Consider the following 25,140-nt stretch of genomic DNA (forward strand, 5'->3'; position numbering starts at 1 on the left):
CTTCATGTTGCTCTCAATGGTTTGGATATGGTGTAGCTCCTCTAGGCGGGTGAAGTTTCCACCATTTTGCTTTCACCTACCCAAACATTTTAGATCTGCAGAACTTGGAGATAAGATTGTAGAGGTCGGTTTCGGATTGGGCAGTAGTGCCCCCATATACAGTCATTGGCCCCCATGGATTTGTAAGAAAGTTTTAGCGCTTTTTCTGGCTCAGAAGCCGTGCCCCTCTACCCCGCTCTCCCCTCCATCAAGCGTCCCCACCCCCCACCCCTCCCTCATCCCTCTCTACAGTACGACTGAGCTCAGCCCCTTCGGCTGGAGGCTCGGGTTTATCTGGAATCAACGTCAAAGCCATTCAGGAGCCGCGCAGTGTAAAGTGAAGGAGCGGTCTGTCACGAAACCTGGGGGAGAGCGAGCGATAAGGACTGGGAACGGGGTTTGACTTTTTCCGCGTAAACTCGGATTTGAGGGGCAAGCGGGGAGCCATGGCTATGTTTTCAGCTCTCGGGCTGCTCTTGCTGTGCCAGCTTTTGACATCATCTACAGCCCAGGTAAGTGGTGGCTTTGGGGCGCCAGTTATCAATCCCTGCCTGCTGTTTTCACCCGCTACCCTGTGTTCGAAGTTGCGGGAAGTAGCTACTTTGTAAACTGCCTGATGTATTTAGTGGCAAAAAGATAACTAGCATGAGGTTCTTCTCATTCAGTTCCTAATTTCTGATTTAGGCTACCCTGTGGGTGTAAATGTGACTGTCTAATCCTTCCATAGTAATTAGGCTACCTGCATGGCGGCTACCTGCACGTTTGTTAGGCTATTTACCATCGATTTTGACATGAACATTTGACCCAGTTTTAGACAGCGGTGATATATAGACGATTTCGTTTATGTTCCTACGTTTGTATTTGTTTTATAAGGTTGTAGCCTATATAAGGTGTCGATTGACGCAATGAGGTCAAATTGTACAGATTAAGCAAACTCACTATCCAATTGTTTATTTAATCATACACAGGTGTCCGTGAAGGACTGTCTATGCAGTAATTATTTTTCATTTACTTGCACGTTTCTGGAGTCGGGGTTATGTTTTCCTTGAGGTTGAGGAATGCAGAACCTGGAGACCAGTGGCCTGTGCACAATAACACCTTTGTTCATTCAGCCGTGCTCCTGGGAAGCTCTAGGAAAAACGAAAGCTTATTTTTCCAGTCTTATATTAAGTACACTCTTTGTATGAATTATTTGTGATATGTTCATCCTTTTATTACACTTAAATTATGAGTTTGTGACCCCATGATTTATTCGCACTGTCTGTGCGTAATTTCTGCGCCAGTGCGCATGGTTATTTGATACGCATAGCTTTGGCATCATATTTTGTAGTACATTTTAATATTTTTCACAAATTCTTACAACGGAATCGGGGAAATGTATGTTTACTTTGTTGTAGTTTATTGTTTGGGAGATTAAGAGAAATACATTATAACCTTGCCTACTGCAACCTGCAAAATGTGACTTATTTGTGTTCTGAATAATGATGCACGATCAATTCACACTTATTCGACCACTTTCAAAGCATTTTAGGCTTTTTTGTTGTTGTTGTTGGTGGTGTAATTGTATCCTGTCTGTTTTCATCCTTAATGCGCACATTCCTTCCATGTCCATTTTAACAGTAGCCTAGATGTAAGCAGTTTGATTTTAGGCCATTTGTAGAGATTTAAAGCATGATAATCACTGTGTTCCGGGAATTTTTTTGTATTGATTTTTGAGGTCATGGTTTTGTGTTGCAGAGACCCGGCCCACGAGGAGCAGTCGGGCCGCCAGGACCCCCGGGACCCGATGGAAAGGATGGCACTGATGTGAGTTAGCCAGACACCGATGCATGTGGGGTTCTCTTATTGGTTTTGAGACCACTACCACTGTAAGATAGTAGAGTGTTGTAGTAGAGCAGGGGTTTGCCATCCAATTACTGATTTAAGTTGTCGTCATGGCTGAGGCAATCAAGAAACTTGTCACTTTAGCACTTTCTTGTCACAACGAATTTTAACATTTACCTATGTGGATCTACAGTACATTAAGCTTTATGCCGTTTTTATAGGGAAGGTGTTGTCTTTGATCCTAATAATAATCAAAGTCGTTTTTAAGTTTCTGCAATTTCTTAGGGGAAAAAGATAAAAATATGAGTATCTAAATCAAATGGACTGAAAATCCAAGTATGACTGATATTCTTTTTCTAATCAAGGTTGATCATGTTGTTTAAATTTCCCATTGATAGCTGTGTTTCAATATGGCTCTTGCAGTAAAATTGTGGTCAAATGCTCTCTAGTAATCCAGTTTATAACATATTGACTCCTCCCACTGAGAGTCAAATCCCTGTGCCACAGGTATTTATTTGGTAATCATTAAACACTCTGCACACAGGCCTCCTATTGGCCAGACGGCAGCCGATGACCCTTCAGAGCCAATCATGACAGATATGGGAAAAGACATACATCGCAACTCAAACCAGACATCCAAATGTATACAATATGTTAGAGGGGAAATTGGATTATGTGCTTAAAAACAAAAATAACTTTTACAAAAACTTCATATGTTAACAGAGCTTGCAACTTTACTGATCATAACAGAAAATCCATACATTTGATATACATACTGTATCTTTATGTCTATCAATTTTGTGTCTATTATATTTTATGTCTATTAGTTTTTGGGGATTGAATACTTGTGTTGCCAGCCATACAGAGGACCCATTCATTCATACTCTACGAGAGCATCTAAAGTTACCCCTCACACCTCCTCCCTCTCCCCCCTCCCCTTCCCTACCCCCTGTCCAAACCAACTGGAGGCTTTCATCATGTGACCACTCTGCTCCGTCAGCTCCATTTTAGCACTGTTTATTTCTCCCCATTGCCCATTGGGAGATTTAGGGCAGAGGGTAACTACAACCAACTGTGTGTTAAAGCACTTCATACACCCAGTCTGTCTATCACTGGTAGCCATTCCATGTACAGCTCTAGGGTGTGTTTCATTTCAGTCGTGTTTCTATTGAACTTTTATGAGAAAAAAAAGGTCCAGAAGGATGTCCAAATTTCTGCTGAAATGGTGTTAGTCTTTAAACAAACAGGCATGTGCGTGCACACACACACACACACACACACACACACACACACACACACACACACACACACACACACACACACAGTAATTGAGTAACATTTGTAACTGGATTTAAGAACATGGTATGTACAAAATCTGTCCAATTTTCCAGACTGAAATCAATGGCAGATGCCTCTTAAACGTGTCCTTTTGGATTTTAATGTTTCTTTTGATTGACAGGGCAAAGATGGCCCAGCTGGACTTTCAGGAAAAGCTGTAAGTATAACAACAGAACAGAGCCTTTTTCAGCAACCCAATTGTGTAGGGTGTGTGATTATAACACTGAGCTGTCCCAATGTTTCAGGGACCCAAGGGGAAAGCAGGGGGAGCAGGAGGACCAGGGAACCCAGGCCTGCCTGGCCTCCCTGGGGTGGATGTAAGTGACCCGTAGAAACTCACACACACACATAAACACTGGTCCTGTTATAGATGCGTAAAAGATTGGCTGAATTGCTGTAGAACTCAGTTGCTGTAGAACCTATTAGATAAACAGTAGTTTGAGGCTATTGATCTCAAGCTGTAGTCCTTGACAGTTGCTTAGACTGCTTCCCAGTATTCAGTGTATCTCATCTTATAATTAACTACCTGGAGTCGACTGATTTGGACTGAACCGATATTTACCTGCATTCATGCATACAGAGCGAGTAACCTGTCCTCTAGAACAAGTGTGAACAATTGGCTCATAGCTACCTCTTGTTAGAGAACTTGATAAGAACATTATATGTCTGCCATCTATCTAAACAGTTGAATTTAGCAATTTACATGTAAGAAATAGCACAATATGTCTAATGTTTCCATGATGTTGTGATTCTTCCTCAGGGATTGACAGGTACCGATGGGCCTGCTGGGAAAGACGGTCCTCCGGGGGAGGTGGTAAGTGAAGTGCCTCTCAGGGTTCCTGGCTGTTTGCCTCTGGATGTGCCCCATTGACTTTAATGACCTCTTCAACTGAAGACTGCCCCTCTGGGCAGTTAAGTGTATATTTCAATCACCCACAAAAAAAAAAAAACACACACAGAGATACAGTATGTACAGAGTGACAGTCAATAACCATTCGAGGTTCTTCAGTTTGCTCAGTTTATGAAAACACATACAGAGAGCTGGTGTTGCGACCTTAGCATGACCTTAGGTTGAGGAAGGTACCATTCTTTCCTCTATGTATCATTACTGTATGACCCTCCAGAATAGAGAGAAAGGGGGTTAGTTACAGTGTGCTTCTTGGAGAGACCTTGGTGGGCTAAAGTTGGTACCTACTCAGGCCTCTGTTTTCTCCCTGTCAGGACTGATTTGTCGAACAGGCTCTGGCCCTTTGTGGGAATGTTTTTAATGAGAGATCGGGTGATTCTGAGTCAGATTTATCTGCCGCTGGCTGCTGCTTCCCTAATCCCACCCGGAATGCGCACAGCTTCCCACCAAACTGGCCCAGACGCTAGGAAATAGAGGGATCTGCAGCATGGTTGCTATTGGGAAAAATAAATACCGTTATCCTCAGAGGAAGGCATGAAATTACTACACTAATGTTATCTAGCACCACAGGACTGGTTATGGTTAAGTGTTGGGAGTTAAGCATTAAATAGTAGGTAAAAGGATGTTAAAAAGGTTCCGTGATTACAACTTGAAGGGTGTAAATGGCTCCACTGTCAAGGTGGAGGCAGCCCGCTGCAATTCAACTAATTAGTCCCACTAATCAGGATGTGAGTGTTAACTGACTGCCTAATTACCTGGATTAAATGTGCATTGCTGCAATTGGCTTAAACCCTGTCTGATATTTCCTGGCTAACATCCATGTACTAATGGGATGAAGGTTGACAAGCTTGGGCGTTCTCTCACTCCCCCTGAGGACTATAGACTGAAACTGTTTTCAGAGAAGAACTCCCTTTCTCTGTCAAGACATCGACCACCTCCCCAAAACATTCACTAGATAATGAGATGCACCGATGCTCTTTGATACCCATATGCAGCGTCTTTACTGCTTAGAGTGGGGAAGGATACTATATATTTTTACTGTTAAATCCAAGTAATTCATGTGTGCTTTGTTGTAGCAGTGAAGAGTCTCACTTTGCACAAAGGTTAGTGTAGTTTCATGGACCTTAGTTCAAATCAAGCAGATAATATTAGATATACTGAAAATAACAGTAGAGAGAGGAAAAGGGAAAACTAACCACCATACATTACATCACAGGAGACATACAGGCGTGTGGCTGTATGTGTGTGCATATGCGTGCGTATGTGTACAGGTGCATGAGTGATGTGACTATACATGTGTGAGTGAGTGTGTCTTACTGTGTGTGTGTGTGTGTGTTAGTATGTGCAGTTGTACACCGGTCTACACTCATCAAATAAAAAGTCAGCGGACACAGGGTGGAATGCAGTGTGGGTTGCTGTGACACCACTGTGTTAAGTCTGATTGTAAGTCTTTTTCTCCCTCACACCTCAGACACTCCAAACACAGCTGAGATTGAGTGGGGTTGGGGAGGACAGAGGGGTTGGAGGTTAAAGGAGGGGGTGCAAGGGGAAACAGGGAGGGGGGAATGAAAGTGTGGACAGGAAAAGCAAAATAAAATAAAGAAAGCATCGGATGGAGTGGGGGTGGTGCATCTTTATTAGGCTCTTGCTGTGGGTCATATGAGTGTCACTGCAGCACAGGGTCTGTTGTTTATAATAATGTAATAATTGTAATTGTTTCTCACCTATGTGGACCAAGGCAGTTGCTCTAGTTTTGGCTCACTGATACATGACTCAATGCTGACACATGTCATCCCCTCCCAAAGTTCTCGAAACACAATTTTGGTGCAAGAACATGGAACTAATGTTTTAGGTTTTTAACCTAGTTCTCACCTAGTCATGTTTCATTTTATCTGTTGAAGTCGTCTGAGGGGTTATCTCTGTGTTTCTACAGGGCGATGCTGGACCTTCCGGGCCAGGTGGACCTCCTGTAAGTACTGTTACATCTTCCACCACTGTTACATGCCATCAACGTCACCTATATCAGAACACCCCCTCACCTGTCCACATTCATAACCTCTATTACACCCCTTCATCTGTCTACAGCTAAACCCATAACTAGGGCCCAGAGTGTTTCCTGTCTACAGCTAAATCCATAACTAGGGCCCAGAGTGTTTCCTGGTCAGGTCACATGGCCAAGAAACATGCTGGGCCCTACCTACAAGACACACACCGATCTGGGAGTGTACACAAACTGATGTGTATTTATGTCTTAATATGCCTTCCCCTGTCTTCCATAGGGCAGAGGGAGACCAGGAGCTCCAGTGAGTACAGATGATTATAAACAGTTTTCTTATGTTGTCACTTTTCATGTATGTGTGTGTGGATCTTTTTGCATGTATATGTGTCTTATTATACATTTATGCATGTGTTTGCGTGCATGAATGCTTGCGTGTGTGCATGCGTGAATGCTTGCGTGTTTGTGTGTGCTCTCACCTAACCCATTTCTATTGTTTCCAGGGGCCACCTGGAGCCAATGGGCTTGAGGGCGGAATCGGGCCACAGGGACCAGCGGTGAGTGATGACCAATTAATTAATCCCGATTTAAGAAAGATGTACAACAGACAGAAAACGGGGGAAATATACACTTAACCAGTTGTGTAATACGCTCTTTGACTGCCACTACTGGATATCTAGTGTACTCACTGCTAATTCATGATTAAGTAATCAAGTTGGCGAGTTAACTGTTTAACCACTGAATGACAAAGTCTGCAGTACCAGAAGCAGGATCACTCCAGGACCAAGGCTAGAGACCTCTGACAGACAGGCATGTCTCTTCAGTCCAATCCTTTTTTAAATAAACCTCTGCTAGAATCAACCATCAATGACCGTTTACAGTAGTCAAGTGGGAGAATCAGAATGTCCATGGGTGGAGGGGGTCCTGTTAGTGGGCTACCCCAGCATAAGGTCTCATCTCTGTGGGGAGAGAGAACTCGGACTGATTGGAGTGATCATGATTTCAGTTGAGTTTCTTACCGGAGTCGCTGACCAGCGGTGCAGCAAGGAAGAGTCAGCTTTGATTTAGTTTAACATGATAAGGGTAGGGGCAATGTGACTCTATGCACTGATTTTTGTGCAGTTTATATGCAAATTAATCCTTTTGATTGACCTGTGTGTTCTCTCTCCCAGGGCCCTGAGGGTCTTCCAGGATTGTCCGGGCCTCCCGGCCCTGATGGACCACCAGTAAGAACAGAACATCCACATTATCTGCTGATTTTTCACATTAGTGAAATCCCCCATTGTCATTGTTTTAGCTGCCATGTGCATCCATGTACTACCACCTAGTGGATTTCTAGAGCATAATTGCAGTTTTCACAAGGAATGGAGATGAATGGCCTCAGATGTGGGGTGAAGAAATGCTTAATGAAAGAAAGGTGGAGATGTTACACATTCATTTATATATCAATCTAAATGTCATTCTCTACCTTTCTAAGGGTCTTCCTGGGGCTCTCCCTGATGGCAGTGGAGATCTGTTGGTAAGTGTCAATGTTTTTTTAGACCCAACACATTTAAGGACATGAACCCTGTACTGTACTGATTGCAATGCACAACATTGAACAGCAGTGTGACATTATTTTTACTACATAACTACCTAATGCAGTGTTGTCTGTCCCCTTTATAGTGTCCTGCAATCTGTCCTCCTGGCCCGTCTGGCCCTCCAGGAATGCCTGGATTCAAGGTGGGTACAGGACATTGTCGCCACAGATAAAACAATGAGCCAGATATTTCACCTGATGTATAAATGTGAAGCGTCCGGTTGGCGTTTCCACCACTCACTACCAACAGCAAAACTAACTGTTGTATCACTCCCTCTCCCATCATCTACCCCTCTGTCTTTCTCTATATCTCACCATCCATCTCTTAATATGTATGCCTTGCTTCTTCTGTCTTTCCTTTCATCATTCTCTCTCAATCTCTCTATCTAATTAATTTAGGGTCACACAGGGCACAAAGGAGATAAGGGAGAGCTCGGGAAAGATGGAGAGAAGGTGAAATCAGAGTTGAAAGAGTGAAAATCAGAGTATTTGACTAGTCTGAAGTCTTTATCCAGATGTTAACTATGTGTTGTTAACTGCGTGTCCGCTCTCCCAGGGTAATGCTGGCCCACCTGGTCCTCCAGGGATTCCTGGCACTGTCGGCCTGCAGGTGAGTTTTGTCACCTAATGTGGTTCAAAACATGGACATTTCTATCTGTTGGCTGTCCGTTTACATTGTCCATTCCTTTCTGCCTGAGCCCTGATGTGAATGCTATGCACTGTTGAATGTTCTGATAGGTTCCGATGGTGATTATGATTGATTCTGCTGGTCCCTAACCATCCTGTGCTGTTGTTTCCCAGGGTCCTCGTGGTTTGAGGGGACTTCAGGGCCCAATGGGGGCAGTAGGAGACAGGGTGAGTACCACGCCTCTGAAGGTCTTTGTCACAGATCTCTGGAATATACAGACCAGCACTTCAATGGGCTGCAGTGGAATCTTGATGTGCTCTCAGTTTTCCTGATTATAATGCATTCTCTCTTTATCTCTCTCTCTTTTTAGGGTTTACCAGGTTTCCGAGGCAAACCTGGTACTGCTGGCATCATCGGCAAGACAGTGAGTCTCTCCTTGTTTGTACTGTGGAGGAGTGTAACTCGTACTGCACTAGTTATACACTGCTCACTTCGGTGCTGATCTTTATGTCATTGTGTTAGATGTCTGCCATTGGTCCCATCAATAAAAAGCTCTGTGTGTGTCATTTGATAATTCCAGGGTGATGCTGGAGAGAAAGGACCAGAGGGATTTAGAGGGCCAAAGGGAGAGATTGTGAGTAAATAATACACATATACATTTTTGTATTTATATTTGCATCTCTGATAACTCTAATTTCTAATCAAACAGCAGACTACACAGTCATATGATGGTAAATGGTGTGAGTACAAGGGATTGTAAAGGATCTAATGTGCTACAAACAGTTCATTGCAGGTACGGTAACATTTGTTTCTCATCATTTCTCAACAGGGCAAAATTGGTCCAAAGGGAGTTTCTGGCGGAGCAGGACCCAAAGGGGAGCCTGTAAGTCTTAAAATACAAATCTCTATTGATAACAGATATCTTGGACCCCTGACCAACAGTGTTTCTCTCTCCTGCAGGGCATCCCTGGCAGAGACGGGAAAGATGGCACCCAGGGACTGGACGGCGAGAAGGTAAAGTGGCACCCTTTTCTCCCAACATGCTCTCTGCTCTCTTTCCCATGAGTCCACAGTGAGGGTGTGGTTGATATATTTTACCAGGTTAGTCTCATTGAGATTATCAATCTATTTTACAAGAGAGACATGGCCAAAATGGCAGCACACAAAGTTGCAAACACACTTATAACATAAAGCACTAGAGATATAAAAACAAATGAAGACAGCAAGATGGTTTGGGAAAGTGTGGTGCAACTACAGATGTAGGATTTTAATTTGAGCCAGTTTGCTACATCAGGAAGATAATCCTCCTGCAGCAACAGGAAATGTGAATAAATATTGTTGATTATAATTAATGGATATTTTTGTAGGGGTTGATCCATGTTCATTATGGCAAATCAAGTCAGACATTTTTAAAGTGTAAATTATTAACTTTAAAAAGGCTTCTAAACATTGAATACACTAAAATTCTCAGCAACAAAAAAGTTATCAAATTAAGATCCTACATATGTAGGGGTCAAAACATTGACAGCTCCCCACTTAATTTTCTATCATAATGTTTATCCTACTGTAGCATTAAACTCATTAAAAGGGACGAGCTCCTGTAAGTTCAGGACCTTTTGAAGCTTGTTCCAAGTAGAAGGGGCAGAAAACTGGAAAGCTTTTTTTCCCCTAGTTCCTTACGAACCTTAAGAACAATCAACAACTGAAAACTATCTCAATTTTTTTATGACATAGTGACAGTGTTTCTCTGCGTTGCCAGGGCGACGCTGGACGGAATGGGGTACCCGGTGAGAAAGGACCCAACGGCCTTCCTGTGAGTATCGAGCATTACATTATCTGGCCATTATCTGTTAGTGTCCCACTTTACCTCCTACTGGGAGATGCCCTTACACACTCTGATTCTCTTACACACTCTGACTACACAGACAGAGATGCTTTCCATTTTGTTAGTACCTCTGTACTCTGTATGGATTTTCATTTCCAATAGGCACTATAGACATTCTCACATCTCAAATAGACAACAGTTAGTGTCTCTATGCTCTGCAGTAAAGAACACAGTATAGATTTCTTTACAGTCTACTCTGTCCTAACTAGCCCTTAACTCTGTCTCCCACCTTGTGTTAACCAGTCCCGAGTCCCATGGCATCATATTACTACTGTGGACACTACTCCAGAGTCATGTTTCTATGTCTGTATTTCAGGGTTTACAAGGAAAGGCTGGCGCAAAGGGCGCCAAAGGAGGAGTTGTGAGTATGGCAACATTGCATAACTAAGTCATGAAGACAGTGATTTCATAAAGACAGGGATATGATGTATACAATGAGGCCATAAAGAGAAGGATATCATAGTTATAACAGAGCGATGTCACAATCAGTGGGTGTCAAACAGGCAACACAAATGCCTAGAAGGACCTAATAATGTCCATTAGTCCACACTGTGACAGCTATGAATAAACAGTGACGTCAAAAAGATTGTGGCACAGCATACAGACAGTGATGTCATATGTCCAATGATGTCATATGCACATAATCCAGATAGGTATGTCATAAAGACTCATAGCAATAATGTCATACAGGCGTGCCATATCATTGGTCATGTCAAATGTTTTGTGATGTCATAAAGCCAGTGATGTCACTTTGATATTGTAACGAAAGGATGGAATCATACTGAAAAATAGGGTTAGGGTTGTAGTGAATCAAAGGACCATGATAAGAAACCTTAGGTGCTGGCTTAAGGCCGGTAGCAACCACTTCAGAATATCCGGTCAGAACAAGGATGAGGCGGATGTCCAGGTTAATGGGAGTTTAATGGAAGAAGATGTCCACATTTACACACACATCTGACCACTCATGGTTCAGATAACTGAGAAAAATGTCCAGTGAGAACTGACTATGTGGTAATCTAGATGCACACACAATTAAACATCAGACATACAGGGATTCAGTCCAAAGGAGAAAAAGTTCAGCCGGAGGGAAAACTGTGAAAGTGCTCATCGGGATGGGGTAAGCACGTTTCTGACCACACAGCGTGCTGAGGTCGTAGACTAACTGAAACTGAAGTCCTGGGATTTTTTAAATTTTATTTTATTTCGGCTTTTTTTAACCAGGTAGGCAAGTTGAGAACAAGTTCTCATTTACAACTGCGACCTGGCCAAGATAAAGCAAAGCAGTTCGACACATATAATAAAGTTTACACATGGAGTAAAACAAACATACAGTCAATAATACAGTAGAAAAATAAGTCTATATACAATGTGAGCAAATGAGGTGAGGTAAAGGCAATAAATAGGCCATGGTGGCGAAGTAAATGCAATATAGCAATTAAAACAATGGAATGGTAGATTTGACAGTAGATGAGTGTGCAAAGTAGAAATACTGGGTTGGAAAGGAGCTAAATAAATAAATACATTAGGGGAAGAGGTAGTTGTTTGGGCTATTTATAGATGGTCTATGTACAGGTGCAGTGATCTGTGAGCTGCTCTGACAGCTGGTGCTTAAAGCTAGTAAGGGAGATGAGTGTTTCCAGTTTCAGAGATTTTTGTAGTTCGTTCCAGTCATTGGCAGCAGAGAACTGGAAGGAGAGGCGGCCAAAGGAGGAATTGGCTTTGGGGGTGACAAGTGAGATATACCTGCTGGAACGCGTGCTACGGGTGGGTGCAGCTATGGTGACCAGCGAGCAGAGATAATGCGGGACTTTACCTATCAGGGTCTTGTAGATGACCTGGAGCCAGTGGGTTTGGCGACGAGTATGAAGCGAGGGCCAGCCAACGAGAATCAAGGCCACTGATAGGCTGAAGTAGATGTGGTGATAATTATTTGCCGTGATCTTGACCAATAAGACACTAACAAAAGTGGGGGTCCTCTGAATGGGAGACTAAGCTGCCCGACTAGAACTAACCATAAAAGATGGCTAGAATCAGCTGACTGAAGCTGGATGTTTTAACACATACAGCTAATGATGTCACAACTGATATCATAGGATCAGAGAAACAGCCAGTGATGTGATGTCATAAATGTGTACAGGAATGTCATACAGCCAGTGATGTCACAAATTGTATCATACAATCAGAGAAACCATACAGACAGTGATGTCACAAATTACATCACTCTTTCAGGAAAAATATATAGACAGTCATAAATGATATCATACAATCAGATGAACCATTTAACCAATTGCAGTAAAGATGATAAGCCACCACATAACCATTCCCTTTCCTTCCCAGGGTGACCCAGGAGAGATGGGAGAGGCAGGGCCATCTGGAGAGCCAGGTATTCCTGTATGTATCTGATGGGCTTCTAGGGCACTTGTGGGGTATTTCAGGGGTTTCTGTGTTGTGGGTCATTTTGTTACAATGCAGTCATGGTGTATCAGCTCCTCTCACCTGCCTGCACCATCATCTGACTCCTCCCACAGGGCGACATTGGTATCCCAGGAGAGAGGGGCGAGGCGGGACCCAGAGGAGTGGCTGTAAGTAGTCTAGGTCAAAGTTCAATACTATGGAAATGTGGCAGCATCCACCTGTTAAGATGCCAGTGGGTAGAGTGGAGCCATACACCAATCAGAATAGTAGTCAACATAGCATTAGAACGCATGGTTAAAACAGACTCCTGGGAGGAAAAATCTGTTTCATATCTTCATGGGGCTATATATGATGATTGAGAGAGGATAAAGATGAAAACCTCCACTTATTAGTTAAATGATAAAACACAATAGTTTGTGATTAACTAGGAGACTGTTGCATATTAACGTACAACATGTTCTTACACCCATGGGAAAATGTAGTCCCATACCCCCCCATATACAGCTATTCTCCTCCTGTGAGATGGAGGCAGTAGGGAAGATGGGAATGTATGAAATAGGGATGGAGGAAAGAGGGTCAGAGAGACAGAGGGGTCTTTGTCTTTGGTTCCCCATCAGAACCCTAGGGGGAGGGAATGCAGGATACAGCCTTGGGTCTAAAGCCAGGTGGCACTTCCCCATCACAGCTGGGTGCAGTGTCACTTTCAAAGCATTCCTCAGATAAGACATAACTCAAACACAAGTGATTTTATCAACTTCTACACAAATTATGACTCTTGTGCCTCTTTCATCACACACAACCGTAATGTCATCCTCTTTCAAAGTTATAAAAACAATCATGTCCTGCTTTATTGGAGTCTCATAAAGGCAAGGTTTGATAATATTGTATGAGGGAAGGCAGGTCTGTGTCACAGGTCAGGCTAAGATTTAGTTCCATTGTCTTTAGACCCTCGTGTACTTCCTATTGTGCTAACATGATGTGCGTTTCCTAGGGGGGCGTCGGACCAGTGGGCAACATCGGGGTTCAGGGCAGCAAAGGCTTCCAGGTCAGTAGCATGATGGGATACAGAATGAGGTGTCCCACCAAATATCAATTGAACGATTGAGTGTTCTGATGGTGCCTGATGGTGCCTATGTCATGTTCAACAGGGAATAAAGGGGGCTCTGGGTGACCCTGGCCTTCCCGGACCAACCGGGATTCGCGGCGGATTTGGTGAGAGGGTGAGTGTGACTCCGAACAGAATGCTTGCTGTCCAAAGAACTCTCTGAAGTGACCAAAAGTGGTGTCCACCCCAGGGATTTGAACCGAACATCATGTGGTTCCAAGCCCAAACATCCCTATCAACTACACTGATGTCCTTGTGTGAATAAACAAGGCCTTTTATTTGTAGCTATGCCTTTTAAAACTGATTAGAACTCTTGACCAACTGACCCAATATTGTCTTGAGTTAATGAGTCCATCCACTGGAGACATTTCTGTCATTTCTGTCACACACACACAGAACATGTTAGGGCATGATTAAGGCTGCATTTATACACAAACACCAACTGGACTTTGAAAGACAAAAATGTCCCCCAGAAGGCATCCCCCCCCACCACTCCTAGTCCAATACCTACATTTGAAGTCGGAAGTTTACATACACTTAGGTTGGAGTCATTAAAACTCGATTTTCAACCACTCCACACATTTCTTGTTAACAAACTATAGTTTTGGCAAGTCAGTTAGGACATCTACTTTGTGCATGACACAAGTAATTTTTCCAACAATTGTTTACAGACAGATTATTTCACTTATAATTCACTGTATCACAATTCCAGTGGGTCAGAACTTTACATACACTAAGTTGACTGTGCCTTTAAACAGCTTGGAAAATTCCAGAAAATGATGTCATGGCTTTAGAAGCTTCTAATAGGCTAATTGACATCATTTGAGTCAATTGGAGGTGTACCTGTGGATGTACCGTAATTTCCGGACTATTAAGCGCACCTGAATATAAGCCGCACCCACTGAATTTAAAAAATATATATTATTTTGAACATAAATAAGCCGCACATGTCTATAAGCCGCAGGAGCCTACCGGTACCTTGAAACAAATTAACTTTACACAGGCTTTAACGAAACACGGCTTGTAACAAAAAATTAGCAGTAAGCTTTAGTTGTCTTTTTGCACTGAGTCAATTCCTCACGCTGCTGTTTCCAACGTCTTATCATCGACTCATTAAGACCAAGCTCCCATGCAGCAGCTCTATTTCCTTTTCCAACAGCCAGATCAATCGCCTTCAACTTGAAAGCTGCATCATATGCATTTCTCCGTGTCTTTGCCATGATGAGGGTGACAAAATGACTACCGTAATCAGAATGATGGGAAGTTTGAGAGTGCTCGATTTAATCTAAACAGTAAACAAAAAAGTTGTTTGACCTTAACCCGTTCGGCAATTTCATTGGTCTAAGGAAAGCTTCATGCCGCCAAAAAACTGAGCACGTCACAGAATGTGTTTTGTTGGAAAAAAAAAATTGAAAGCGGGAAAAATCCATATATTAGCCGCGTCATTGTTTAAGCCGCGAGCTTCAAAGCGTGGGAAAAAAGTTGCGGCTTATAGTCCGGAATTTACAGTATGTCAAGGCCTACCTTCAAACTCAGTGCCTCTTTGCTTGACATCATGGGAAAATCAAAAGAAATCAGTCAAGACCTCAGAAAAAACAATTCTAGACCTCCACAAGTCTGGTTCATCCTTGGGAGCAATTTCCAAACGCCTGAAGGTACTACGTTCATCTGTACAAACAATAGTACGCAAGTATAAACACCATGGGACCATGCAGCCGTCATACGTCTCAGGAAGGAGACGCATTCTGACTCCTAGAGATGAACATACTTTGGTGCGAAAAGTGCAAATCAATCCCAGAACAGTAGCAAATGACCTTGTGAAGATGCTGGCGGAAACAGGTACACAAGTATCTATATCCACAGTAAAACAAGTCCTATATCAACATAACCTGAAAGGCCAGTCAACAAGGAAGAAGCCACTGCTCCATAACCACAATAAACCGCATACTGCAACTGCACATGGTGACAAAGATCGTACTTTTTGGAGAAATGTCCTCTGGTCTGATGAAACAAACAGAACTGTTTGGCCATAATGACCATCGTTATGTTTGATAAAAAAGGGGGAGGCTTGCAAGCTGAAGAACACCATCCCAACTGTGAAGCACGGGATGGCAGCATCATGTTGTGGGGGTGCTTTGCTGCAGGAGGGACTGGTGCACTTCACAAAATAGATGGAATCATGAGGGAGGACAATTATATGGATATATTGAAGCAACAGCTCAAGATATCAGTCAGGAAGTTAAAGCTTGGTCGCAAATGGGTCTTCCAAATGGACAATGACCCCAAGCATACTTCCAAAGTTATGGCTTAAGGACAACAAAGTCAAGGTATTGGAGTGGCCATCACAAAGCCCTGACCTCAATCCTATAGAAAATTTGTGGGCAGAACTGGAAAAAGTGTGTGCGAGCAAGGAGGTCTACAAACCTGACTCAGTTACACCAGCTCTGTCAGGAGGAATGGGCCAAAATTCACCCAACTTATTGTGGGAAGCTTGTGGAAGGCTACCCGAAACGTTTGACCCAAGTTAAACACAATTTGCACCCCAGTATTTCTACTTTGCACACTCAACATCTGTCAAATCTACCATTCCATTGTTTTAATTGCTATATTGTATTTACTTCGCCACCATAGGCTGTTTATTGCCTTTACCTCCCTTATCTCACCTCATTTGCTCACATTGTATATAGACTTGTTTTTCTACTGTATTATTGACTGTATGTTTGTTTTACTCCATGTGTAACTCTGTGTTATGTGTTGAACTGATTTGCTTTATCTTGGCCAGGTCGCAGTTGTAAATGAGAACTTGTTCTCAACTTGCCTACCTGGTTAAATAAAGGTGAAATAAATAAACAAACATTTTTTTAAAGGTAACGCTACCAAATACAAATTGAGTGTATGTACACTTCTGACTTACTGGGAATGTGATGAAAGAAAGAAATCATTCTCTCTACTATTATTCTGACATTCTTAAAATAAAGTGGTGATCCTAACTGACCTAAGACGGGGAATTTTTACTAGGATGAAATGTCCGAAATTGTGAACTGAGTTTAAATATATTTGGCTAAGGTGGATGTAAACTTCCGATTACTTGTGTCATGCACAAAGTAGATGTCCTAACCGATTTTCCAAAACTATAGTTTGTTAACCAGTAATTTGTGGAGTGGTTGAAAAACGAGTTTTAATGACTCTAACCTAAGTGTATGTAAACTTCTGACCTCAACTGTATTTTTACACAGAAACATACACTGCAGCGTCCGCGCACACACACACACAGCTCCTCCTGCCAGACCCATAAAGATCAGAGCAGTATGTGCTCATAACCTGGGCAGTTCACTCAGAATCAGAACATTATTATCGGGTGGAGCCGTGGCAGTGTGTATTCATACTGTAACGAAAGGTAACATAGCAGCCTCCTGTTCAGGAGCCGAGGGCAGAACAAAGCCTGGCTTTATCCAGCTCCTAGGCTGCCCCACTCCACAACCCACCACCTCCATCCCTCTCTCCATCTCACTCCGCACACACAGCCTGCCATCTATGGAGCCATGCACTCTGCTACTGGACTTCACAACCACGGACTCTATTTTATTAACTGTTTCTCTCTCTCCTCACTCTCTCGTTCTGTTTCTCTCACAGGGTCCAGTCGGAGCATCAGGCACTAAAGGAGACATGGTACACTTGTAGCTCCTTACATTTGGGGTCAAAGGTCAAATTAAGCTAAGAATGATAATACCATAGTAACCCCCTTCCCACTGTCTTCATTCAGCATTCAGTTTGCTATTGGGGATGTTCTGTCTCTTAAGGGGTTCAGAGAGAATATTGTCAAAAAGATAATGGGAAAGGTTATGGAGTTGGGCATATGGATTTATGGGCTCATTATGGAAGATAATATGAGGGTATATTTGACTTTTGTAGGCACATAACGATACATTATATTTTCTATGGAAGCTCCCATGCACACCCAATTGTTATTTAAATATTCACTTGTGTTTTCTGTTCAGGGCATGGCAGGAGCTGATGGTTTGCCCGGGGAGAATGGAGAACCTGTAAGTTATCCTTCATATTTTAAATTCAGTCAAATTAATATACATTCAATCAATGAAAACATGTATGTCATCCAATTTCCTTTGTCTTATTCGTCAACAATCTTTTGCTCGTTCTCAGGGTCCATTTGGTCCAGTTGGCCAAAAAGGAGAGGTAAGTTATCTTTTCATCCAAACTGTGGAGTATATCCTTGCCAGTGTAAAATGTATGTTTGTCAACCACAAAATGTATAGGTCCTATTTTCCCAACTCTCTACATTGAGACACATTTTACTGAGAACTTTGTCTCTCTAATACAGTAGATAACGACCAAAAACATTGCGATCACATTCATTTATTAGGAGTATAGTAAGCCCAACTATCGTTGTCCCTTTCTCACAATCTTACATAACATCTTTAGCTGCTCTTCCCATTATTATTGCCTCTCTCCCATCTATCTTTCCCTATCAAATTTTACTGGTAACATACACATGGTTAGCAGATGTTAATGCGAGTGTAGCGAAATGCTTGTGCTTCTAGTTCCAACTGTGCAGTAATATCTAACATGTAATCTACAGTGAGGGGGAAAAAGTATTTGATCCCCTGCTGATTTTGTACGTTTGCCCACTGACAAAACAATGATCAGTCAATCATTTTAATGGTAGGTTTATTTGAACAGTAAGAGACAGAATAACAACAAAAAAATCCAGAAAAACACGTCAAAAATGTTATAAATTGATTTGCATTTTAATGAGGGAAATAAGTATTTGACCCCCTCTCAATCAGAAAAATGTCTGGCTCCCAGGTGTCTTTTATACAGGTAACGAGCTGAGATTAGGAGCACACTCTTAAAGGGAGTGCTCCTAATCTTAGTTTGTTACCTCTATAAAAGACACCTGTCCACAGAAGCAATCAATCAATCAGATTCCAAACTCTCCACCGTGGCCAAGACCAAAGAGCTCTCCAAGGATGTCAGGGACAAGATTGTAGACCTACACAAGGCTGGAATGGGCTACAAGACCATCGCCAAGCAGCTTGGTGAGAAGGTGACAACAGTTGATGCGATTATTCGCAAATGGAAGAAACACAAAAGAACTGTCAATCTCCCTCAGCCTGGGGCTCCATGCAAGATCTCACCTCATGGAGTTGCAATGATCATGAGAACGGTGAGGAATCAGCCCAGAACTACATGGGAGGATCTTGTCAATGATCTCAAGGCAGCTGGGACCATAGTCACCAAGAAAACAATTGGTGACACACTACGCCGTGAAGGACTGAAATCTTGCAGCGCCCGCAAGGTCCCCCTGCTCAAGAAAGCACATATACATGCCCGTCTGAAGTTTGCCAATGAACATCTGAATGATTCAGAGGACAACTGGGTGAAAGTGTTGTGGTCAGATGAGACAAATGAAGCTCTTTGGTATCAACTCAACTCGCTGTGTTTGGAGGAGGAGGAATGCTGCCTATAACCCCCAAGAACACCATCCCCACCGACAAACATGGAGGTGGAAACATTATGCTTTGGGGGTGTTTTTCTGCTAAGGGGACAGGACAACTTCACCGCATCAAAGGGACGATGGACAGGGCCATGTACCGTCAAATCTTGGGTGAGAACCTCCTTCCCTCAGCCAGGGCATTGAAAATGGGTCATGGATGGGTGTTCCAGCATGACAATGACCCAAAACACACGGCCAAGGCAACAAAGGAGTGGCTCAAGAAGAAGCACATTAAGGTCCTGGAGTGGCCTAGCCAGTCTCCAGACATTAATCCCATAGAAAATCTGTGGAGGGAGCTGAAGGTTCGAGTTGCCAAACGTCAGCCTCGAAACCTTAATGACTTGGAGATCTGCAAAGAGGAGTGGGACAAAATCCCTCCTGAGATGTGTGCAAACCTGGTGGCCAACTACAAGAAACGTCTGACCTCTGGGATTGCCAACAAGGGTTTTGCCACCAAGTACTAAGTCATGTTTTGTAGAGGGGTCAAATACTTATTTCCCTCAATAAAATGCAATTCAATTTATAACATTTTTGACATGCGTTTCTCTGTTATTTTTTTGTTGTTATTCTGTCTGTCACTGTTCAAATAAACCTACAATTAAAATTATAGACCGATCATTTCTTTGTCAGTGGGCAAACGTACAAAATCAGCAGGGAATCAAATACTTTTTCCCTCACTGTAACAATTTCACAAATACCTTATACACACAAGTGTAAAGGCATGAATAAGAATATGTACATATAAATATATGGATGAGCGATGGCCGTGCGGCATACATATGAGATGAGTAATGTAGGGTATGTAAACATTATATATAGTGGCATTGTTTAAAGTGACTAGTGATACATTTATTATATCCAATTTTTAATTATTAAGGTGGCTAGAGATTTGAGTCAGTATGTTGGCAGCAGCCACTCAATGTTAGTGATGGCTGTTTAGCAGTCTGATGGCCTTGCGATAAAAGCTGTTTTTCAGTCTCTCGGTCCCAGCTTTGATGCTCCTGTACTGACCTCGCCTTCTGGATGATAGTGGGGTGAACAGGCATTGGCTCGAGTGGTTGTTGTCCTTGATGATCTTTTTGTCCTTCCTGTGACATTGGGTGGTGTAGGTGTCCTGGAGGGCAGGTAGTTTGCCCCCGGTAATGCGTTGTGCAGACCTCACTACCCTCTGGAGAGCCTTACGGTTGTGGGCGGAGCAGTTGCCATTCCGGGCGGTGACACAGCCCGACAGGATGCTCTCGATTGTGCATCTGTAAAAGTTTGTGTTTTTGGTGACAAGCCAAACTTCTTCAGCCTCCTGAGGTTGAAGAGGCGCTGTTGCGCCTTCACCACGCTGTCTGTGTGGGTGGACCATTTCAGTTTTTCTGTGAAGTGTACGCCGAGGAACTTAACTTTCCACCTTCTCCACTACAGTCCCATCGATGTGGATAGGGGGTGCGCCTTCTGCTGTTTCCTGAAGTCCACGATCATCTCCTTTTGTTATGTTGACGTTGAGTGTGAAGTGATTTTCCTGACACCACACTCCGAGGGCCCTCACCTCCTCCCTGTACGCCATCTCGTCGTTGTTGGTAATCAAGCCTACCATTGTAGTGTCGTCTGCAAACTTGATGATTGAGTTGGAGGCGTGCATGGCCATGCAGTCATGGGTGAACAGGGAGTACAGGAGAGGGCTGAGAACACACCCTTGTGGGGCTCCAGTGTTGAGGATCAGCGGGGTGGAGATGTTGTTTCCTACACTCACCACCTGGGAGCGGCCCGTCAAAATCCAGGAACCAGTTGCACAGGGTGGGGTCGAGACCCAGGGTCTCGAGCTTAATGACGAGTTTGGAGGGTACAATGGTGTTAAATGCTGAGCTGTAATCGATGAACAGCATTCTTACATAGGTATTCCTCTTGTCCAGATGGGTTAGGGCAGTGTGCGGTGTGATTGCGATTGCGTCCTCTGTGGACCTATTGGGGCGGTAAGCAAATTGGAGTGGGTCTAGGGTGTCAGGTAGGGTGGAGGTGATATGATCCTTGACTAGTCTCTCAAAGCATTTCATGATGATGGAAGTGAGTGCTACGGGGCGATAGTCGTTTAGCTCAGTTACCTTAGCTTTCTTGGGAACAGGAACAATGGTAGCCCTCTTGAAGCATGTGGGAACAGCAGACTGGGATAGGGATTGATTGAATATGTCCGTAAACACACCAGCCAGCTGGTCTGCGCATGCTCTGAGGACGCTTTTAGGGATGCTGTCTGGGCCAGCAGCTTTGCGAGGGTTAACATGTTTAAATGTTTTACTCACGTTGGCTGGGGTGAAAGAGAGCCCGCAGGTTTTGGTAGCGGGCCGTGTCAGAGGCACTGTATTGTCCTCAAAGCGAGCAAAGAAGTTGTTTAGTTTGTCTGGGAGCAAGGCGTCGGTGTCCGCGACGGGGCTGGTTTTATTTTTGTAATCCGTGATTGACTGTAGACCCTGCCACATACGTCTCGTGTCAGAGCCATTGAATTGCAACTCTACTTTGTCTCTATACTGACGTTTTAGTTTGTTTGATTGTGTTGCGGAGGGAATAGCTACGCTGTTTGTATTCGGTCATGTTTCTGGTCGCCTTGCCATGATTAAAAGCAGTGGTTCGCACTTTCAGTTTTGTACGAATGCTGCCATCAATCCACGGTTTCTGGTTGCAGAAGGTTTTTATAGTCACCGTGGGTACAACATCACCGATGCACTTGCTAATAAACTCGCTCAATCAGCGTATACATCAATGTTGTTGTCTGAGGCTATCCGGAACATATCCCAGTCCACGTGATCGAAGAAATCTTGAAGCGTGGAATCAGATTGGTCGGACCAGCGTTGAACAGACCTGAGCACGGGCGTTTCCTGTTTTAGTTTCTGTCTACAGGCTGGGAGCAACAAAATGGAGTCGTGGTCAGATTTGCCGAAAGGAGGGCTTTGTATGCGTCGCGGAAGTTAGAGTAGCAATGATCCAGAATGCTGCCAGCCCTGGTCGCGCATTCGATATGCTGATAAAATTTAATGAGCCTTGTTTTCAGATTAGCTTTGTTAAAATCCCCAGCTACAATAAATGCAGCCCCAGGATATGTGGTTTCCAGTTTACATAGAGTCCAATGAAGTTCTTTCAGGGCTGTCGAGGTGCCTGCTTGGGGGGGATATACATGGCTGTGACTATAATCGAAGAGAATTCTCTTGGTAGATAATGCGGTCGGCATTTGATTGTAAGGAATTCTAGGTCAGGTGAACAAAAGGACTTGAGTTCCTGTATGTTGTTATGATCGCACCACGACTCGTTAATCATAAGGCATACACCCCCGCCCTTCTTCTTACCAGAGAGGTGTTTGTTTCTGTCGGCGCGATGCGTGAAGAAACCGGGTGGCTGTACTGATAACATATCCCAAGTGAGCCATGTTTCCGTGAAACAGAGATGTCTCTCTGGAAGGCAACCCTTGCTCGAATTTCGTCTAACTTTGTTGTCAAGACTGGACATTGGCGAGTAGTATACTCGGGAGCGGTGAGCGACGTGCCCATCTACGGAGCCTGACCAGAAGACCGCTCCGTCTGCCCCTTCTGCGGTGCCGTTGTTTTGGGTCGCCTACTGGGATCCGATCCATTGTCCTGGGTGGTGGTCCAAACAGAGGAACCGCTTCAGGAAAGTCGTATTCCTGGTCGTAATGTTGGTAAGTTGACGTTGCTCTTATATCCAATAGTTCTTCCCGGCTGTATGTAATGAAACTTAAGATTTCCTGGGGTAACAGTGAGAGAAATAATACATAACAAAACACTGCAGTTTCCTAAGAACGCGAACATCTCTGCCTGCTGCGCCATGTCTGATGTGTTGCCAGAGATGTGGTGTTGCTACTAAGCGCTGGTGCCCAGGCCAGACTGCAACACACTAACTCATTGCACGGGATCCTCCCAGCTCACATTCTAGGATTAGCTGGATTAATTAGCTTGCTGTACGGTTGCTTTAGTGTTATTAGCCCATTCTCTGCCATCCCCACAGAGAAGGGATCCACGCTAATCTGCAGCACAGTTTGCCTTACAATTAATGTAATTACAGCCAAGGCGCTGATGTGGCTCAACAACTCTCCATGGTGCTAGCTAGTTACAGTAACTCTGACACTTATGAGCTATTGTTGTGTTCATTATATTAATTATCAAGTGAGACAACGCCATGTACACTCCCACACTGATGTTCTCAAGGGACTGCACAACTTTATTTATTATTGTGGGGGGAAATGGCCAGGCCTACAGTTTTTACTTCATAGAAAGCTTTTGACAAGTCAGGTAGTTTCTTTTTCCGGGGTCACCTAAAATGAACTGCTGAACCAGCTCTGAGGCGAAGGGAACAATTGAGCTGTCTGATTCCCTCAGATCAAGATGTCGGAGAAGTTCATTTTTCCACAGAGTGCAATAGACCAACACTTTCATCCCTCACAACTGAACATTTGTTTGACATTTACTGAGTGAACACGAGCTGTAGAGTAGATTTTTGTTTGTTTGTGTTCACAGTCTGGGAAGCGTGGCGAGCTGGGACCTAAAGGTGTGGTGGGACCACAGGGAGAGCTCGGAGCCAGAGGGGATCCTGGAAAACCAGGCCTAATGGGCTTCCAGGGTGAACAGGGTCTGCCTGGAATCGCTGGCAAGATTGGTGTTCCCGTGAGTAACCAGGGATAATACCTCGATCCCTGTAAACTTGGTGTCCCTGCGCCAAGAATGCCTCAGATTGATGACACCTGCTGAATGAAATGTCTGTCTTTTCTGCATGTTTTCAGGGTAAACTGGCAAGCGAACAGCACATTAGAGAATTGTGTGGCTCTATGATTGATGGTGAGGATTTTGGAGATCAAAAGGGCTGTAGTGTCCTTGTCTAAGTGACCAAAATAGGACATTATCTCCTTTTTTTACAAGAATGTGTTTGCAAAAGTATCTTCCTCTGTCCTTCCTCAGATCAGATTGCACAGCTGGCTGCCAACCTCAGAAGGCCCCTGTCCCCTGGCCAAGTGGGTCGCCCCGGTGCTGCCGGACCTCCAGGGAAAGTAGGAGAGACTGGGTCTATCGGTCACCCCGGCTCCCGTGGACCTCCTGGCTACAGAGGGCTGCCTGGAGACCTGGGAGACCCCGGTCCCAGAGGTAAGTAACAGACACACAGGTCCATGTCAAGAAACATACTCAAAATGTCTGTCTTTCTGATCAGCACAGAGCAATGGACTTACACATAGTAACTTTGCAGCATATAACATACTGTACATCTCATAAGAAGTGTACAGACAAGTGTGACCATCTCTATGTTGGGCCTATTGCACAATTTGTAGCGCCAATAGATTGCCTTCTTTTAGTAACATTTGTTTTCTGTCTCTTCCACAGGTGATCTTGGTGAACAGGGTGACAAGGGACCCATCGGAAAGGCCATCGAAGGGCCCATTGGAGACCAAGGATACCAAGGTATGACAGTTTATACACTGTGCATTCACAGTGAGTGGTTTGGGGAGTTGCATCAGTATACTGTCTCTGCCTGTGTATAAAACCTTTTGTGGGACACCTGAGCCTATATTGGAGAGCGTAGTGCCGGTTTCCCTGTTTAAATCAATGTATCCCTGTTGGGAAACTTGGCTCATCCCCTACATTCTGCCCGTAGGTATCCCAGGAGTGCTTGGAATCGTCAAAGATGGGCGTGACGGATCCCCAGGAGATCCAGGGGAGCCCGGAGAGGCAGGTAGGACAGGAAGGACTGGGCACTCGGGCTCCCCAGGAATCTGTGACACTACCGCCTGCCAGGGTGCAAATGTCCATGGGAAAACCTCCAATCCCAAGAACCATTAAACATTACTTCCCTCATCCCGGAACTAGCCCCCCCCCCCCCCCCGGGAGGTGAAGAAGAGAAGACAAGTCACAGTTTCCTCTTGAATGTAT

General features: G+C 43.9%; 1 protein-coding gene across 1 annotated transcript; it reads left to right on the forward strand.

Annotated features, from left to right (window-relative positions):
- The first annotated feature begins 309 nt into the window (after positions 1-309).
- col9a3 (collagen, type IX, alpha 3) lies at positions 310-25,099 on the forward strand. Its single transcript, XM_014135069.3, has 32 exons — positions 310-551; positions 1,777-1,845; positions 3,323-3,358; positions 3,447-3,518; positions 3,962-4,015; positions 6,042-6,077; positions 6,388-6,411; positions 6,608-6,661; positions 7,277-7,330; positions 7,582-7,623; positions 7,770-7,826; positions 8,083-8,136; positions 8,240-8,293; positions 8,485-8,538; positions 8,682-8,735; positions 8,892-8,945; positions 9,141-9,194; positions 9,272-9,325; positions 10,071-10,124; positions 10,513-10,557; positions 12,534-12,587; positions 12,725-12,778; positions 13,603-13,656; positions 13,760-13,831; positions 17,350-17,385; positions 17,715-17,759; positions 17,878-17,910; positions 23,740-23,886; positions 24,003-24,057; positions 24,178-24,360; positions 24,595-24,672; positions 24,866-25,099. The coding sequence occupies exons 1-32, from the start codon at positions 486-488 to the stop codon at positions 25,048-25,050; spliced, it is 2,037 nt and encodes a 678-aa protein (XP_013990544.1). The 5' UTR covers positions 310-485; the 3' UTR covers positions 25,051-25,099.
- Positions 25,100-25,140: the final 41 nt, after the last annotated feature.

Source organism: Salmo salar, chromosome 13, assembly GCF_965601325.2.
Source record: "Salmo salar chromosome 13, fSalSal1, whole genome shotgun sequence".
NCBI lineage: Eukaryota > Metazoa > Chordata > Actinopteri > Salmoniformes > Salmonidae > Salmo > Salmo salar.